This window comes from Caretta caretta, chromosome 15 (assembly GCF_965140235.1).
Source record: "Caretta caretta isolate rCarCar2 chromosome 15, rCarCar1.hap1, whole genome shotgun sequence".
NCBI classification, from domain to species: Eukaryota; Metazoa; Chordata; order Testudines; family Cheloniidae; genus Caretta; species Caretta caretta.
Window position 1 is genome coordinate 21027011 of NC_134220.1, and position 19711 is coordinate 21046721.

General features: G+C 41.8%; 1 protein-coding gene and 1 long non-coding RNA gene across 3 annotated transcripts in view; one reads left to right on the forward strand and one right to left on the reverse strand.

The window, feature by feature from the left end:
• Positions 1-19711, forward strand: part of LOC142069314 (uncharacterized) — a 440919-nt gene that overhangs the window by 273181 nt on the left and 148027 nt on the right. The gene's annotated exons all lie outside the window — the stretch shown is intronic.
• The window catches only part of ADGRD1 (adhesion G protein-coupled receptor D1), a 240070-nt gene continuing 231971 nt past the window's right edge, over positions 11613-19711 (reverse strand). For both annotated transcript variants that reach the window (XM_048821726.2, XM_048821725.2), the window contains 3 exons: positions 18772-18813; positions 14767-14859; positions 11613-12496 (listed from right to left, as the gene is read on the reverse strand). In XM_048821726.2, coding sequence (XP_048677683.1) covers positions 12401-12496; positions 14767-14859; positions 18772-18813 — 231 coding nt within the window. In that variant the 3' untranslated portion in view covers positions 11613-12400. The remainder of the gene's footprint in view (positions 12497-14766; positions 14860-18771; positions 18814-19711) is intronic.

Sequence of the window (19711 nt, forward strand, 5' to 3'; positions counted from 1 at the left end):
AAAAGAACCATCTGTAGCGGGTATATGAAATGCAGCAGAATTATTGCACAAAGACTTCCCAGTTATGCTGAAATGAGTGAGACTAGATAACTATAATGAATGCTGGAGTTTTTGCAGACTACCTACTGGCAGAAAAATTATTAATTCTCTCTCTGTCTGCCTGCCTGTGTCTTCCTCTCGCCCAAACCCATTATTGGACTGAAGCGCACTGAAGGGTGTTAAATGTCAGTCATTTGTTTTCATTATTGTTCATCTCGCTATGCCCAGGGGCCTTATAGGTGCTGGCTCGAACTGAAATTGGAAGGGCCAAAACTCACCTAGCTGTTCTTGCATCCCAACAACAAATGAGAAACAGCATAAATCTGGTGGAAGAGACTCTTCCCAGAAGACTTCCAGCTCAATTTGGCAGACTCAGGTGTCTTGGCCAAGCTTTGAATAAGCACCCTGCTTAGTCCAAGCCAAGCCCAAACTCCAAACAAGTTGAAATTTCACATCACAAATTCTAGCCTTTTATGAGAAGACCAGTGCTAGCCCTCATAGAGCAGCCTGATCTCCTCCTAGGGCTGGCCTTTAAACCATCGGTGGGGGCTGCAGAGCAGCAAGGGAGTGGGAACACCAGCCCGATCTTTTTGAGCCCCTACCAAAACCCCTCACCAGCAAGATGTACAGCAATGTGCACCAGGCCTCCAGTTCTCTTCCCCATAACAAACTCTCTCTGAAGTTCTTCCCAAGGGTGGACATTAAACATCCACTAGGATCAGCAGCATTAACCTTTATACAGCTAGCTCCTTTTGCTTGTCATGAATTCCTGTCCCACGGGAGAGGGCAGAACATGCAGGGGGCTGTCATCAGGGTGGAGAATAGGGGGATATCAGTCAGGGCTGTAATGAATTGTGGCTGCTCCCTTTTCTAGAATCAACAGCGTAGAGGAATTCTCCATCAAAATGATTTTTCTTGACATAAAATGCAGATTCCACACACACACAAATTTCACATGGCTTTTGATAAGCCAGTTGTACATCAGCCCAAATTTGCTCAAAACTGGAAAGTCCCAATTTTTGAAAGTGTGGGCCAAATTTCATATTTGTTTGGAAACCCAATTCTAGGCAGTTTGTCCGAAGTGTTCATAGAGAAACAGCTCCATTCACCAGGTATATTACCTGAAGAGCAGCTCTATTACATTAAGAGTTTTGATACCCAGATAGAAAATTCTCTTCTGTTTCTTTTCACAATAAGTTGTTGTACATCCAAGAGGGACTGTTTTGTTCTTGCAGAAAGCACTGTTTTATGTACACCGCACAGAAACCAAAGGGGCATGATGTCCCCATAAAAAGCATATTTGTCTGGAAATACCTAAAGTAACAACAAAGATTGAAGAAGAAATGTTTTTCTCTCTTTCACGTTATTTGGTGCATGGAACAGCCCTTGTGGCTCAATCCAACAAACTGCCTGACTTCAAGCACACAAGCAGTTCCTTTTGACTTCAACCATCTCGGACTTAAATAGGATTTACTCATGCATTTAACGTTGCTCATGTGATTAAGCATTAGCTGGATCGTGTCCTTTGTGTGTAGTCAGGTGGGTCTTTCACACTGGAACCGTCTCTCATTACTTTGGAATACGTCATGCCTTCAAGAGGCTGATGGTAGCCTCCTCAGCAGACCTAGATTGCTCAGTGTTCATTGTTACTATGATTTGTACTGCAGCGGCACTTAGTGTGCTGAGCGCTGTACAGACTGTACAGAGTGAGAGAGAGTCCCTGTCCCAAAGAGCTTATGTCAGAGTCTTAATAGACAAGACAGATGGCGGGTGGGAGGGAAAACAGAGGCCCAGAGAAGTGAAGTGACTTGCCCAAGTTCATACAGCAGGTGAGAGAGAGCTAACTCCTGACTCTTAGCTCAGACCCCACTGCTTCCTTCTAAGTGGCTATTCTGCTCCAAATAAGCGTTGGTCTTGTGATAGTTGAGTATGGGGCAGGTTTTGTCCCTTATTTTGTTGTTCGTTTTTGTACAATAAATACCATTCCTATTTCAGTGTCTGAATCCAGCAATTTAGGGAGTGTAAAATATCACTGACTTTGGAAGAAATGACTTGTACTCCTGAGCCACCTCAGACCAATGGGGAGCTGTTTTATACATTTTTCCAGCTAAATCACAGATCCAAGTGAAAAAATCTAGAACATTGTGTGGATTTGTGGCGCTCCCTGGAGGATCCCTGGTCCCAGAATCAATGACTGGATTACACTGCTCCGTAAACATAGTTTGGTTTTTTTCTCAGCAGTGACAGATATATTGATATCATTCTTCATTTTCCTTAACTGCTACCAAAGAGAGCTCACAATGGAGAGGAGGTTGCTTAGAGAAAATAGGGAAAGGGATTGCAGAGGTTCTTCGCATGTATATTATGGCAGTCAACAAAGTAGATACATGCCTGCTATACAGATGTGTCACACCATGATATGCCTTGATCCCCACTACAAAATGTAAGCAATACACACTGGTCATGTATTGCTGGGCTGCATGTATTTAGTGGTTTGGGGGAGGGGGAGCAGGGGAGAATCACTCATGATAAGGATATACAAACTGAGGGGGTAGGGGACAGTTGGATACAATAAGCACCCATTGTGCAACCTGGACTCACAATAAGAAACACTTGCATTCAGGTACAGCACTTGAAGTCACCTGGATAGATGGAGGCAAAGAAACCTTTTTCTTTTATTCCGGGGGAGCTAGTGTAAATGTGCTAACATGAGAGCTTTTGGACATCACTTTAATGAGTAGTTTTGTACCATAACTAAATTTTCCCACTTTTAATAAAATGAGATAAACGAGCTTCTGTTCCAAACACAGGATTTCCTTTCTTAACGTTATCCTTAAATTTTAGGAGGAACTAGAGCTCCTCCCCAGCCTCACAGTTGTCTATGCCCACGGATTAGTGGTATAGAGCTCATCATCATGAATAATGGTCATACTTCTCGCCCCTATCTGCGTTGCGTATGTTGGAGCAGCTGCCGGTTTTTGAGCAGTCTGAACGGAATGCACAAAAACGTATCAAAAGGAACGCACAGTGGGCATGTATGTTTGGAAATTCCATCCACAGCCTGACCCGTACCAAGAGATCTGTGCAATTTTAAAAAGTCATAAGTGCTGCTACCTTAAACCTTGACCCAAAGCCCACTGAAGTCAGTGGACGTCATTCTCTTCGTTTCAGTGGGCTTTGGATCCAGCCCTTAGACACACTCAATGGTCCATTGAACATTATAAAATAAACATCCATCTATCTTCCCATCCCTGTGTATTTAGAGAGTCTCAATCACCTCATTATCTATCCACTCATCTATAGATGCAGATCTTCAAACTAGTAATATTTAGTTCATTATGTGATTGCCATGTGTTACTACTTAGAAGTGAACAGAAACTATTTTATTTATGCAATGCAAATCTTTTAGATCAAGAAACTTCTCTGTGGGCTATTTTGCCTGACATAGATAAGCTAATCAAAAACATTACGAAAGCTTCTATTTCAAGCTGGAATTCATGAATAATGGCAAAGGCTTAGTCAAGTTGCGTATACACTTGCCAGCACTAACCTAATTGATTTTGCTGGATGTTAATCAGCTTTCCGATTTAAACATTTAGTCTGTTGTGTGTATGGCATTGTTTTATATACAGTGATCTTACAAAATAATTATGGGTGGTGTTTATTATTTGGCTTTTAAGGCTGATGCTGAGTGATCATCTGCATATTAAATGTAGCATTTACTTGTTGGTGTTGGAAGAACATATTGTTGAGCAATCTTCTGCATGTTTGGTTTTTTTAGATACACCCACGCATAGTACACTTTCCACCTCCAACCCAGCAATGATGACAGACAAAAAAGGAACAGTCTGATGTTACAAGAGGGAATTATTTCTCAAAGTCAGACTTGAAAGATTTAGACAAATGATCTCTGTTATTGACAACAGTGACCCCCTTCTATGCACAGAACTGGTTGCAAAAACACACGGGCCAAATCTGACCCTTTTGAAGACAAACTGCACAAATGAGATAATTTGACCCCTCTCTCTGTGTTTTCACAGGAATGGGATGTTTATATCAGTTTTGAGGTCATTGTGTTCATCTTACAGTTGTTGCAGATGCAAATTGCTCCTCATCTCAGCTGGAAGCTATGATCAGAAATTTAGTTCTATTTCTGCAGAAGCTCTACAGGATGTCAATCTGGCATATGTATTCCGTACTAAACAGTCTATACCAAAAGTTGTATGCAGTATAGTTGTAGCCATGTTGGTCCCAGGATATTAGAGAGAGACAAGGTGGGTGAGGTAATATCTTTGATTAGGCCAACTTCTGTTGGTGAGAGAGACAAGCTTTTGAGCCACACACAGCTCTTCTCCAGATCTGGGAAAGGTACTCCCACATCGCAGCTAAATCCAAGGTGGAAAAGATTGTTTAGCATAAGTAGTTAGTATATATTCTAATGGACCATTCAAGGTCTGGAACCCACTACCCCACTTTTTATGTCCTATGACTGCAGAGCACAGTTGCCAACTTTCACGTGGTAAATAAGCACCCCGACTTTCACAATAAACCAGAAATCAAGCTAATCCCATTTCAAAACAAGGCCAAAACAAGCCAATCCCTAAGAACCCCAACACTCTGTGATTAGATCCCCCGGCATGCAGTCTGGGACTGTGGTGGGCCTGCCGTGCACCCCTGATTCTCACCCCTCCACCTTTGTCCCTGCTTTCCGGGAGCCGATCAAAAAAAAGAAGCTACAAGCCAAACAAGCAGAAAGCTACAATCCAAAAACTAGCCAACAAGCAACACACAAGCCAATTAAGCCAAAAACAAGCCCAATTTCTGTGGGGTTTTTTGCGGGTTTGGTGTGTCTGTTGCAGAGATGTTAAAGGGCAACTCTACCTTGAATGGTCACTTAGAATATGCTAAATAATCTGTTCCACCTTGCATTTAACCTTGAGGATTTAAGTGGTGTATAGGCGAATTTCACGCACTGTCCCAGAGGTTAGGTTCCAAATGAAGTGGCAATGGTTGCTGCATTTTGTGGCCTGTAGCATACAAGTCACATAAATGAAAGGCATTAAAAAGCAGAAAGTGTTATGGGTGGGTTTGTTGGGTTTTTTAAAAATAATTAAATCAATATTTTAAATTTGTATTAATAACTTGTTTTGATTGCATTTCATCACTGAAGCATAATCTCCCTATGAGAACTGTCAAGAGTGGAAAAGTACATATCAACGAACACAGGACATTAATTCATGCATGGACCTAATGATCCCTAAGAAAGACACATTCCAGGGTGTCCCTAAATGCTGCGTTTTATATTTGCCTCTCTGATTTATTTATTTATTTGCCTCAAAGATGTATAAAATCGCATGTAGGCAGAGTGCTCTCTATTAGTCATCTGCAAGTCTTAATGCACGATGTTTAGTTTATTGTGCGCAAAATATAGCATAGGCACAAAGTTGGGTGTTTTTTTTATAATCTCTCATTCCTCTAAGCGTCCCTGAAACCTTGACAAATACTACTTAAGCCTCCTGTGAGGAAGGTTACTGTAACAGCCATCAACTCTGTTGTCTCCAGAGATTAAAACCTGGAGCTCTAAGTCAGTGACAGCAGGGCTTTGGAGTCTTTTTCCCAATAATCTATTGTCCTCTATTCCCCCGATAACTGGTTTTTAGAGGATAGAGCATGAATGGTTGGGGCTCAGTGATAAGCCTTCCCTACACTTGGTCAAGTCGTCGGGGGCGAGTCTTAAAAACAAAATTGCAGAAAGCAGCAATACTATTGTTGTCCTAATCCTTTTTCTAAAATGTCAAGGTCCTAATAAATTAGACCAACATGTTCAAAGAGGGCTAGTGATTTTGGGTGCCTCTGTTTTCGGTTGGCCAGCTTGAGACACCTTGAAAGGGCATGATTTTGAGAAGGTGCTGACTACCCACCCTCTGAAAATCTGGCCCCTTTATATCAAGTATCAAGTAGGGCGCTCAGAATCACTAGTGAAATCTTGGCTTCGGATTTTAGTGCCTTGCCTGCTATACGCATCATTCTGCTTGCTTGGTGTTAGGCAAATACCCATCTAGGGGAATGCTCAAATGGGAAAGTGAAACTCCCAGTCGATCCAATTTTCACACAACAAGCACCGGAGAATAGTGGGGGAAGATAAATTACCCTTTTTTCAAAAATCTGGGTAAATTAGATAATCTGTTCCTTTCTCTTCTGGTTCTTATTGGCTAATTATCTGAGAATTGTCATCCAATCAAGGAAGCTGCTTGGTTATTTACATGCTGAACAGTAAGCAAGAACCATCCTTTCAACTCAGAATTTATTTAACGCATTCGAGCTCTGGGAAAATGCTGATGTCTGTAGCATATTTAGCATTGCAACCAACCCTCACAAGATGAAAGATAGTCTCCCAATTCAAAGAACATAAGGAATTATTGAGGAAGAAAATTGTCTGAACAAGGGCAATTACAGCAATAACTATCCATGACGTAAATGGTATCAGGTCATACAAGCATAACCTAAGATGTAATGAAAATACTTCAAAGGCAAACATGCTGTAAATCAGACACAATATAATATCATTTATTACTCTGTTGGGGATGATAAAGGTAAAAGAAAATCTCTTTATTTCACAAGATAGAAGGAAAAGATACCTAGAGTATATTCCCTGCTGCTTTGCTTTAGGCAAAAGAAGTAAGGTTTTGTAGCATATACAGAGAGTATTTCAGTCCCTACAGTAGAATCCTTGTCATCTAAAGCCCAAACTTCCATTTTAACTTCCTGGAATATAATCACTCTAATTATGCGCTCTCTCTCTCTCTCTCTCACACACACACACACACACCCACACAGCCCCCAGTGGGAATTGAGTTAGTGTGGTGTATTAATTATGCTAGATCTCTCTCTAACCTTGAAACCATTTGACATCTCTGCTTTTGCACTTGTGTGATGATTAAGCTTCTTGCAGCTGTATGAGTTTGATCATGGAGATATTGTATTTCTGGTCTACGTTTATATTATCTGTTGTTTAAAATAAGGAGGAGGAAAAAGAAACTGGATCCAAAATGTGAAAGTAGTAAGGGGTGGCAAAAGCTTGTAGCTTTTGTGATATACTTTGTTATGGCCTGAATCCTCATTCCAGGATGAAACTCTGTCATGTATAGAGGGTCAGCAAGAGGCCCATGTGCCACTGAAGTCCTACTTCTGAGGGCTCAAGTGAGACCTAAACCTTGTGCTGCACTTCTGCACAGGTGAATTTCACCTAGAGTGACAAGATAGCAAGTGTAAAAAATCAGGACAGGAGGTGAGGGGCAATAGGGGCCAATATAAGACAAAGCCCTGAGTATCAGGACTGTCCCTATAAAATCGAAACATCTGGTCACCTTAATTTCACTGCATAGCTCACAGCCTGAGCACAGGGGTTGCGTGTTGAGAATTCTGCAGCAATTAGGGGAATCCTTGAATACGGTCTGTAAGTATCTACATGGGGAACAAATAGTTACTGATGGGCTTTTCACTCTGGCAGAGAAAGGTATAACACAATCCACTGGCTAGAAGCTAGACAAGTTCAGACTGGAAATATGGTGTACATTTTTAATGGTGAGAGTAATTAACCACTGGAACAATATACCAGGGGTCTTGGTGGATTCTCCATCACTGGTAATTTTTAAAATCAAGTTTGGATTTTTTTTTAAAAAAAAATATATGCTTAAGAAATTATTTTGGAGGAGTTCTATGGCTTGTGTTATAGAGGAGATTAGACTGGATGATCACAGCGGTTCCTTCTGGCCTTGGAATCATTGAATCCTTCCCATCAGGCATTACTCTGCTGATTCTATAGGTTTCTGTACATTTTTGCAAAAAGAAAAGGAGTACTTGTGGCACCTTAGAGACTAACCAATTTATTTGAGCATGAGCTTTCGTGAGCTACAGCTCACTTCTGTAGCTCACAAAAGCTTATGCGCAAATAAATTGGTTAGTCTCTAAGGTGCCACAAGTACTCCTTTTCTTTTTGCGAATACAGACTAACACGGCTGTTACTCTGAAACCTGTACATTTTTGCTGCTTCTGTGACCTCCTGTAGTGGGAAATTTAACGGCTCCTTGCTGATCTACTGGGCCCTGCTCCTCCATGCTCGCGTGCTATGGTGCATTCATTAGTCTGACCGCCACCTCGGGGGGATGTACACAGCAAAGTAAAAAGTTAGGGAGAATGTGTCTCCCTCAGTGGTTAACAGGTGCACGCTCTCTCTCTCACTGCAGGGCCTAGAGGAGGGGAAGGAGCTAAGGAAATGGAATGGGAAGTGGTGGGAAAACAGGGATGGCTCCCCGGAGTAAGACTGCAAATTGCCATGGAATGTTAATTGGTGCTCCTTGCATCAGTCTTCTCCTGTTCTGTAGCATTTTACACACTCACACACACCCTCTCTGTCTCCTTCTCTCTCTCTCTAGTGGAGAGGCTAGGTGTTTCCAGTCTCTGTGGGGGAGACAATGGCATGGGGGTAGAATGGGCTTACAAGAGATCAGGGAGCTTTAGCATAAGAGAAGGGCCATGAGCTCGTTGTATCCAGCCAGGTATGTGCAGGGCATGTTCCTACATTTCTCAGAGATCGCTGGCTGGATGTGCAGAGCCACTGGCACTCCACCATCTGAGCGGTCACTGTCCCAACTCACCGAGCAGCTTCATGCATCTAGAAATCTCCTCCTTTCCGGATTTTACCACGGACGATGACGCTCTACCCTACTATGACAAACCAGAATGCTATTTGTCACACCCATTGTCTGAATGAGGGCAATTACAGCAATCACTATCCATCATCTCAGTGGTATCAGGTCATCCAAACATAACCTGCAATGTGAAGGCCAATTGGCCCGCTAGGAATCAGTCCTGGCTCGGCTATTGGAATGACCACGTTACAAAAAGTAATCCTTCAACTGCAGCCTCGGCAAACACGCTCCTTCTTAAGGTGCGGGAATGACATTCCCCAGTATATTCTGTGGATATAAAGTTTAAAACAAAAATGTTGCCTACACAGTATCCTGGTGATACTGTACTAGGCCACATGTTGTGAGTACTTCAGGGGGATTTCTCACATGAGTAAGGATTGATATGCTAAGGCACAGTGTTTGTACTTCCCTAAGAAACTGTATATTTCCAATGTTCTTTATCCCATGTGAATAAATGGAACAAACACAAAATCTTGTTAGAAAATTAAATGTTTTGTTTTATTTTGGAAAAAAACATTTAATTATTACTTACTTGCAAAGTCATTCTTGCTACATAATCTACTTTAAAACTCACATCTCATTCAATTAAGATTTCATACCATTGAGAAAATGATGCTGTCCTGAAGAAATACTACAAAAGTTGCCATATGCAAGCCCATAAATAAACTGCATGATTTTCATGCTTTAAAAGACTGAGGATAAGATTCATTTCAAGCATTTCTATTTCAGTATATTTTCTGCATTCAGTAAAACTATGAAAAATACATAGAATCAAACAAGATGAACAGACTTAGGTGGGGATGGACATTTACAGTATGCTTGTGGGTTTTTTACTACTTTATCAGAAACTAAAGAGGCAAACAAAAGAAACTCCATTGCCATTACTAATAATACAGTGTTCTAACTCCTAAACTCACGTGACATAACCAAGATATACTACTTTATGTTCAAAATGCACAGATAAAGCATGGGACACAGGTTATGTACTGGAAAACATTGCAGTATCTACAATAGGTCTCAATACATATGGGTTAATGAATGTTCACTCCTTATATAATACATCTATGTCATAGTCCAAAATGTTTAAAAAATCATGTTCATGATTCATTGAGTCTGCTGATGTATTTTGGGGACCATGTTATATGTTGTACCTGGGTAAAAAAAATAGACTTAACCCTTTATAGTAGATGCTGTTGTACTGTATGTCAAATGTTATTTTCAAATGGATCTATGATAATCATTGTTACTGACAGTAACTTAGGTGACTGCTGTAAATTTAGCGTAGGAGTAACGTTCAAAGTGAGAAATGGCACAGTGGGAATTATAAATATTTTAAAATCCAGGTTTTTCTTAAAACCCCTGTATTTTCTATGACTCATTCACAACATCGCTTTTACTACAACATAATGATTAGAATAGAAATCGCCTAATAGGGTTAAAATCTATATCCATGGTCACAGGTTTTTTTTTTAAAATGTCCTCCGGTATCAAAAATATGTTTAAATATTTTATCAGCACACAACACAGACACTCTGAACCCTGTTATCACAGTACAGTTCTGTTACAAGAACCTGCTTCCATATATTCCAGTCGCTCTTTCTATTGTATCTTTTGGAACAGACATTCTCTTTCCAGAAGGGTCTGCTATATTTACACAGTTGTGATAATTATTCCAATGCTCAAAGAGCTAAGAGCAAGCCTATGCACAAAAGCCAATAGAGAGAGAGAGCCACTTAAATATTTAGCTTTCTTCTTTCCCTGCTTTTACATTTAGCTGTCAACAAAATAGAAGTATTCTGCTCACAGGATTAGAATTAATAAATGGTTGTATTTACAAGTATTTATGATAGACACAGTGGGCCAAATTCTGCTCTGTTTTGCCTGTGTAAATCTGGAGTAAATTTGTTTAAGTTAATGCAATAACTGCAGAATTTGATTAACTTTTTAGTTAGTTAGGGAACAAATCCTGGTCCCCTAAAACCAATGATAAAACTCCCACTAACTTCAATGGGAGACTGTCACTGACTTCAGTGGATCAGCCTTGGCCTTAACTTTGGAAGGTATAAACATTAAATTAAGTAGGGAAAGATACTTTGAAAATACTGGTTCAAATCCTCAGCCCCCTTACAGCTGGTGACACAAAGCATTGGGAAAGCAAGCACCAACTACCTAGGGGTTTGCCTACTGAAGGGGAATCCCCGGGTGAGATGGGGGCAGCATGGGGAGGGGGTGTTAGAAATATGGCGAGGAGAAAAGACGTGGCTGCAATGGCGTTTTTGTCTGAGCAGACTGAGCTGGTGGAGTGTTCCCTTTGGGACCATTGTTGCTGAGCAAATAGAGCAAGATGCATGTTTTTGAGGCCAAATTAGCCCCTGGGCAGCCTCAAGATAATAGGGGCATATTCATGGCAAAACCCACCTTGTTCTCCCCCACCAACCCCGCTGGGTGGGCACAATAATAGTGCAGCTGAGGGTCTGCCTCAGTGTGTCCAAACTACCTTCAGTGAATTACCCACTGACACAATCTACAAGAACCAGGAAGACATTGCTCCAGTGAAAAATGAGTCTTTTTCCCCCCCATGAAGATACCACATAATTGTATTAGAAGCAAAAGCTGCTGAATGCTGAGTAGAGTCTAAACCACAAAAGACTGTCTTGAGGTCTGTTTAAAAGCTGTCTGTAGATACCAATACACAGACCGATCTTCAGTCTTGCTACCTTCACAGTATTTTGTTGGAATTCAGTGTCTCATTCTGACCACTAAAAGGAGAAAGATAAGTCACAGTGTGGGTTTTGATTTCCAGAAGCTACAGGTCAATTCCATTTGTGAAATGCGTGTGATGGACCATTGTTGATCTGTCTGAAAGACTGAGACAACTAGCTTCTATTACGGTTAGTCAGCAGACAGAAATCACCCTTTAAATGAAACTAACATTGCGGATTGGAGCAGGGCAGTCAGAGCCATTTATATCTATTGCAGATCTGGAAAAAGGAATATCTAAAAAGTTAGCAGTCTGTGTGTGTGCACACGTGATTTGTGTGTATGTAGACCTAGTGTATATCTGCTTCACTGGTCCCAAGTCTACAGAGTGGGCTGAATGGCTGGAATTTTTCTTTTTTTCCCCTCAAGGTCTGGCTTCTTTACAGTGTTCCCATAAAATGCCTGTTGGCAGTATGTGGTGTTAATAAGTTTCTCTGGGATAATTGGATTACTTAAGATATTACATGTAAACAGAGAGTGCACAGCTAAACAAGAATAGCCCTGTTACAACATCACAATTGGAAGCATTTCATTTTCAGAGCATAAAAATGCATTTTTCCTGAAATACGTGACCTTTAGATTTAGATCGCAATAACCGTCCCATCCCTAGTGTTGTCATCGTCACTGACAAAACCATCCAGTGTACAGTAGTGCTAGTTACTCTGCAGCTATTGCTGATGGTCGATTGCATTACACCCTGGAAGGGAGGCAGATGAAGACAGACTTGTACATACTCGGCAAAGCAATATGGCAAATTCCAATTTATTAGGCATTGATTAGAAGAGCAGTTCCTACTGGCATTAATGGTGAGAAAATACTGGGTGGGGGGGCACTGTACTGGAGATCCTGAAGGTATGGCTTGATTTTTCAGAGAGAATCTGGGTCTAATATCAGACTGCTGATAAATCAATCTGATTGGCTGAATTGGTACTCTTGTCCCAGGTGTTCATCTTCGTAGGAGTTGTACCTGGCCTATTCCCAGTCATCTGGAAGACAAAATAGTATTGAAACTGGATTTACTTCTTTTGGTAAATCACCATTGAATGGAGGACATGAAAGCCTGAAAGCATCAATCTAGACTCCACATTACCTTAGACTCTTGAGAGCACAAGCCATAAAGGAGCCATTTAACATGTATTGTCAGGTATTATTCAGTGATCATTGCCAATCATTTCAGAAGCTATCATTTCTAATAGCCAGTTTTCTCATAAAATAAATTTATTTTGTCTCAAGACATCTTAAGCTGTCCTCGAGTCGGGGAGAGAGAGGGGAATGCATATATACACACTAATTTGTTTATATAAATGTTCATTCGTGGGACTCAAATGTAAAGGTATTCTGTCTGGAGCTGGTTGGAAATTGTCTGCTGGAACAATTTTGCATCAGAAAATGCCAGTTCGTCAAAAGCAAAATGTTTCACGCCAACCTGTCACTTTTGACAAGTCTCATGAAGGAACACCGGCAGAACCCGGCCTGTCAGGCAGGTTTCACATCTCTCCCTGCTACCTTGCCCACACATCTGAAGGACTGCCTTGGAGTCGGAACTCCAGATCTTCCAGGATTTGCAGCTCCAGGCCAGCCTTGCGATGGTGACCGTCCCCAGGGTTGGGGATGCCAGGGCTTCCAGATTCTTAGGCCAGTTGGCTCCCTGGACTGACTGACCCCTGCAGGCTGGGGAGCCAGTTGCCCTGCGAGTCAGGCAGCCTGGGGAATCAGCTGGCACAGAAGCCCGACAGCCAGGCTCTAGATGGGGCGCACAGGGCTTCCAGGTTCCCTGCCACAAAACTGGGAGTCTGGAAGGTCCTGGAACAGACTTCAGGGTCTGTGGTTCCAGGGCATACCCACCAGGCAGACTGGCCTCCGAGCTTCCAAAATCTTGGGCCAGCCAGTTCCTTGGCCTGTCCAAATCTTGGGGCAGATGGCTTCCAAGGTTGTCAGAGTTGAGCAGTCGGGGAGCCAACTACTGTGAGCATTGAAGAGCAAGCTGGCCCAGGAGCCTGGAAGCTAGGGAGTCCCTGGCCTCGGGGGAGTCTGCATGGCAGGGCTGCCCTGGAATCACGGATCCTGGAAGTCTTGCCAGCTGATGGCTGAAACCAACATGATTGCAACATTTCCATTTGGTTGAAAATTTCAAAAATTTTGATATAACGAAATTTCCCATGAAACAAAAATTCTGACTTTCAACCAGCTCTAACCCTAACCAAAAACAATGGTCATCAGCTGAAGTTAATAACGAGAACATTCTTCAAGGGCCTGGTTCAAAGGTCGTGGAAGTCAATGGAAAGACTCTCATTGACTTCAGTAGGCTTTGGATCAGGCCCCATGTCTGATGTTTTTAGAAATTTTACGCACTGACTTATCAGAGAACAGAATTTAGTCCTCTGCTTTCAGAGTATCTCCTATAGTCACCACACAACCCTTGCCCATCGCAACTGGCTGTAGAACACACAGTAGAGACAAGTGCTAATTAACTCCTGTGCCCCCGTCATGTCATCTTTCTTTGCACAAGATCACTCCAGAGCTGGGCAACATTTTTCAGCTGAAACTTTTTTTTCCACCAAAAAAAAAAAGCAAATCCGGATCCAATGAAATATTTTGCCACAATTTGTGTCAATTTGGGCAAAATGTTTCAGTCAAAACAAAAGAAAAGTTTGGAAACGTCTAAACAAATAGTTTTAATATTTTGAAAACATGAAACATTTCAATTTTTTGGGCTACACAAAGCTGTGAAGGAGAAGGTGGTGTCACCATCCTTCTCTCCCCCATAACTTTTAGCCTCGTGCTCCGGGCACTCACTGGTGGTGTGAGAGACTCAGGTTTGAATCCCAGCTCAGGAGCAGGGACTGCAACCCCCCATCATTCCCCTCCCAGGTGTGTGTCCTAACCACCAGGCTATTGGCTATTCTGGATTGGGCCTCTCTCTATCTCTTGTTGAATCCTATACCTCCTGCTCCCTGGTTTTGTGAATGCAGCCCTTCAACTCCTTTGCTTATGTTCAAAATGAAACATAGTTTCAGGCTGAACAAAAACGTTTCCTTCACACAAAATGAAGTTTTCCCAACATTTTCACTTTGCTGAAAATCCCCCACTCTTCCCCCAAAATATATTTTTTTAACTTCATCTTGACCAAATCACACAATTCTTCTGATTTTTTAGAACTGCCAGTGAACCAAAAAATCAGTTAGTCTCACAGCTTTGCTCTACAACCTTCCAGCCAGTACAATAGGATAAAAATGGCATTGATGGGAGTACTTACGATATCGGAGTTGAAGGGTTTCACATTGATGTTTCGAATTGAACTGCTGGTGAGGGACCACACCTTGGTTTTGTGCTTAAAGGCGGCTCTAACCTTTGGAAAGAGGCATTAGAAGGCAGTCAGGAAATGATGATCCTAATCTGGTTTTATTTATTTCTCAGGTACAAAGTATTGTCTTTCCATTATAAATGGACGAGGGTTCATACGCATATGTTACTGTGGAATATTTGCCGTTCTACTGTGTAATAATAATAATAATAATATCATGGGGTTCCATTTTAGGTCCAATAGGTCCATGATCAGATTTGCACATTTAATAAGTAAAAATATAAGCTCCGATTGTGTCAGCTAATCTGTGCACTCAGGGGGGCAGTTCCCCAGACTCCATGCAGTCCCAAAATAACTGCTCTGCCAGGAACCAGCAATGGCTCTGGCCTCTAGGCGCACCCCCAGAGACCGAAGGGGCTTGTGCAGTTTATCCTGGCCTTCCGGGGAGCCCCTAGGTTCTATGTGAGTCACCAACTTTGTGGTGGGCCCTGTGGGCTTTTTTCACTAGATGCAAACTCTGACAATGCACACGCACACCCATCCCTCTCTGATGGGATGAGGGGATCTGGCATGCGGAATTCCTCCTCCAGAAGCCATCCTGACAACTTTTTCCCTGGCGGGAGATGATCCAGGCTGTTGTTTTTTCCAAACTGCCAGCCCTGCAGATTCTAATAATCAAGTAACACGAGTGCAATTCCATCACCTTCTACATTATGGCTGCACAGGTGTCTGTGCAGAGAGGCTTTGGTCCAGCACTGGGAGCTTAGTAAATAATTCTGTTGATGGTTGTGAGCCAGATTCGAATGCAGCCTGCTCCCCCAGTGCTGTGTCAGCTCCATGGAAGTAAAAATGGGAAGAAGTACCTATTTTTGTCACTGAAATGCAGAGGGATCTGTTGAGCAAAAGGTGCCATCTTATCTAGTCACTTTTCAGAGCAGGGCTGCGGCATAGCTAAAATTCCAGCATGAGGCCTAGGCACCACTTATCTGGAGAGCCTGAGTGGGACTTAAAGGTGCTGGCCAGTCCAGACAGAGGTGAATTTCACACTTTAACAATAATGTTCACTTTGCACACACAGGGTGAAATCTTGGCCCACTGAAGTCAATGAAAAACTCACCCACCGTGATCCTCCAAATACCCACCACTCCACTGGAGTTCTAAAGAAGTATGTCCTCATAGTGACAATACAGGGATCATATCCCCACGCCACTCCAGCTCACCTTTCTCATTCAAACAGTCCCCCTGAAGTCAATGGGACTGTCCATGTCATTAAGCCCTAGCTCTGCCTTGTCGTTCTCTAAAAGCATTGCCTTTAATTTGGCACTTGAGTGATCACATTTGTGGCAGGGAACAAAATACTCACCACCCTAGCTACAGCTTTATATGTACCCTTATATTTATGAACTACATGATGCTTTCCAATGAAATTCAACTCCTCTCTAGTTGAATAAAGTAAAACCACGCCACCCAGAAATGTGGTGATGGGTGTATGTGAGTTTATTGTGCTTCCATTTTAGAAGGCAGTGATGAAGCAACTAAATGTGATCCTTAAATGCTAATATGGGGGCAATATTAGTATCCCCATTTTAGAGATGGGGAAATGGAGGCACAGAACAGGGAAGTGACTTGCCCAAGGCCACCCAGCAGGGTAGTGGCAGAGCCAGGAATAGAACCAGAGCCAGGAATGGCTCTAGTCAGTAAGCCATACTGCCCCTAGATGTTAGAATCTAGCATGATTTACAAAATGCTAATTGCTAAATTGCTAGTGGAGAAAAACCAGGAAAATTAACTAACTAGCTCAGTGGCATGTCAATCTGTGAGATTTAGTAAATCTGGAGAGAATTAATTATCACTGTATTGATCTGGCACCCTTTGAAGTGAGTGGCAGTTTTGCCATTCTGAAAGCAGAAGGGAGCCAATTGTTGGGGATTTTTAAAACAAGTGAACATATTCTTATTTTGCTGACAGGTACAATTAAAATTAGGGTAAGGTGGTCTGTATATTTGTAGTTCCTGTGGTGCTGTATATGCACCTTTTTATATTTCTCCCACTATGATTGCATGCGATAATTGTTGTTTATATTCTCCCTCTACTTTTGTTGTTGTTCTCCTTTTTACTTTGAAAAACAAAACAAAAAATAACTGGGGGGGGGGGGGAGGGATGTAGTCTGCTCTGTAGTTCTGGCATTGCCAAGGTCCTCAGGCAATCAAAAGTACTGCCATTTTTCACAGTATTTCTTCATACAGGTCTTATGTATTGCTTGTAAAATCCGATATCTCTGCTTTACCCTACTGATTTGAAATATTGCTAGCGGTTTTGCTTTCCTATGTCTGGGATTCCCTGTTACACAAAGTTTTGAGGAGTAAGGCATTTAAAAAAATTTTTTTTTGGAAGGTGTATTTTAAATAGAGACACCTCACAGAGACTGTACAGTGGAGCTAGTAAGAAATATTCTCCAAAAGGCAATTGCTCATTTCTGCTGTTTGCCAGGGATTCAGACTCTGAAGTACAGTACCTAGTGCCTCTAAGAGCACTCAGAGGACTTTATGAATTCCCTTCCTTAGTAGGTGTCAGCAAAACAATCCAATGGCCAGATATTTATATCTGGCCATTGGATTGTTTTGTCTGGGAGTCAGATGGGTCATGGAGAGAAGGAGGCTCTCTGAGCACAGGGAACAATAGGATATTTAAATATTTTTCCTTCTTAACTTTTACCAGCCCTCCTAGCTTTACATATTGGTGTCTCCTTCTGATCCCAGTGCAGCTAGAGAATTCAGTACCCAGCACTATGAAGTCACTGGGGCAGAGACCATTCAACAATGGTCATGATGATGGTGGTCAGCAAATACCTGATTATTGCAAACACCATGTCCTGCCTGCTCCTGCGCTGGCAGAGAAGGCCCTTAACGCTGCAGAATGGAATGGTTCCAGTGTTTATGTGCGGCATGGAGGGAAGAGGCATGGGACAAGCAGAAGAGTGGTCAGTAGGAGGTATATGTGTATATGCTGATCCACTGATTAAAACAACCACATGGTGCTGACAGCGACTTCCATCACCGCCTTTGATTTACAGTAACAATGGCATATTGCTGGGCTTTTGTGCCCAGTGCCCTGGGAGAGGGGAGCATTCTGGCAGCTCCAGTCCATGTAGAGATTTCCTGTGCAAGGCCTACTTATCTGGCTAAAGCTTTGGCTCTAAAGGAGTCAATCCAATGACACAATCCTTACATGAAAAGATCCCCCTTTAGTCCACTGTAAAGGACCTAGCATCCTGCCAAGAAAAGTGTGAAATGTTCTATTCTGGTTTCTCATTAATAAAGGGATTCTAAAAGTTTGTTTTGCTGAGATTAATATTTATTTTCCCTTCTGGCTCTGAAACCCAAAAATTCTCACTTCAGAAATGTTGCCCATAGAATGCTAGTCTCCATCCATGCCCAAGCAGTATCTTTCCCCTTAGACTTGAATTCTGATCTGTTATCACATATCAGGAAACTCTGCTTCTTTAGGTTAAATGCACTAAATGACATACATTGCTACAAAGTGGGGTCATGTGTGGCCAGGAGTCCTCTGAACCATAAAATCACTGATAGTTTCATGTTTCTCACACAGAAACTTACAAATATCAGTGACAAAGAAAGTGCCCATAATGGGTTCATTCACTGTTTATTTTACACCCAGAGCACTAGAGTTTTTTACTGAGTTCCTACTTTCCTGAAGATGTCATAAATTGTAATAACAGTGACTACATAAAAAAAAATCACATTGCTAAGCAACTGTGACTGAGGAATAAAGGGCAGTACTTAAAGCAACAGCATTAAATAAGGGTTTCCTAAAATACCAAAGCTGATTTACAAACTTTATACCATCCTAACAATATTTTAGCATCATTTGGCTCTTGGTTTTACTACAGAAGGAGCTCTTACTGGATGTTTATTGGGGGAGAAGGGAAGAACATACCTCTGAATTCAGAAGACAGTGAAACAGGAAGATGAAAAATCCCTAAAATAAAACAAAAAAGGGAAGAATAATATTACAGGTTACTTGAAGTATTGTACTAAGCATGTGTGCAACAGTCTGAGATTTACAATTGAGCACGAATGGGTCAAATTCTTCCCTAACTTAATCAGTGACAACATTAGGCTATTGATAGGACTGGTCAAAATTTTTCCATCTAAACTTTTACTTTATTTTTAAGGAACTTGGGTTTTCAACAAAATTTTCACAGAAAGTATCTGCCTCCAAATCCAAAAGTTTAAAAATCAAAAATGTTTTGGTCGTTGGCAATCAAAGCCCTTTTCCAACCAGCTCTAGCTGGGACCCTCTGATGTAGTGTTGGTTTGATTATCTGTGGAACTACTTTGTGAGATGGCAAAAAATTCACAAGTGCTGCTTTTACCTCTCTGATCCAGGAAAGAACTTAAACACGCCTGTAACTGTATGTCTGTACTCAAGCACCTGCTTATAGTTAGGCAGATTCTTAAGTCCTTTCCTGGCTAGGGATGCTTTCAGTGGATCAGGACCCTTCTATCTTGTCGTCCTATCACAAGTGCTGTATGCTGCATCAGTGGGCCTCTTTTCTACTAACTTTTGTCAAATGCAACACACATACCCTGTTGCTCGACCTGATGAGATCTACCTAGCCACTTAGGATTGTCTTATTTGGCTCCTTCTGGATCACAGAATCTTAAGTTGACTTTACAAACCTGAGAAATGTCAGCGGTGCATCCACTGTTAAATCTAGTCCTTGATGCCTCACTCTTGAAAATGAACTTTGAATAAACTCTGTCAAGGGCAGTGTTCAGTACCTGTTTATCTGGTGGCTGTTAGAAGCCTTAATCAATTGCTCAGTATTTTCACTGTCTATGCAGAGACTGGAGAAATATCATTGATTGTACAG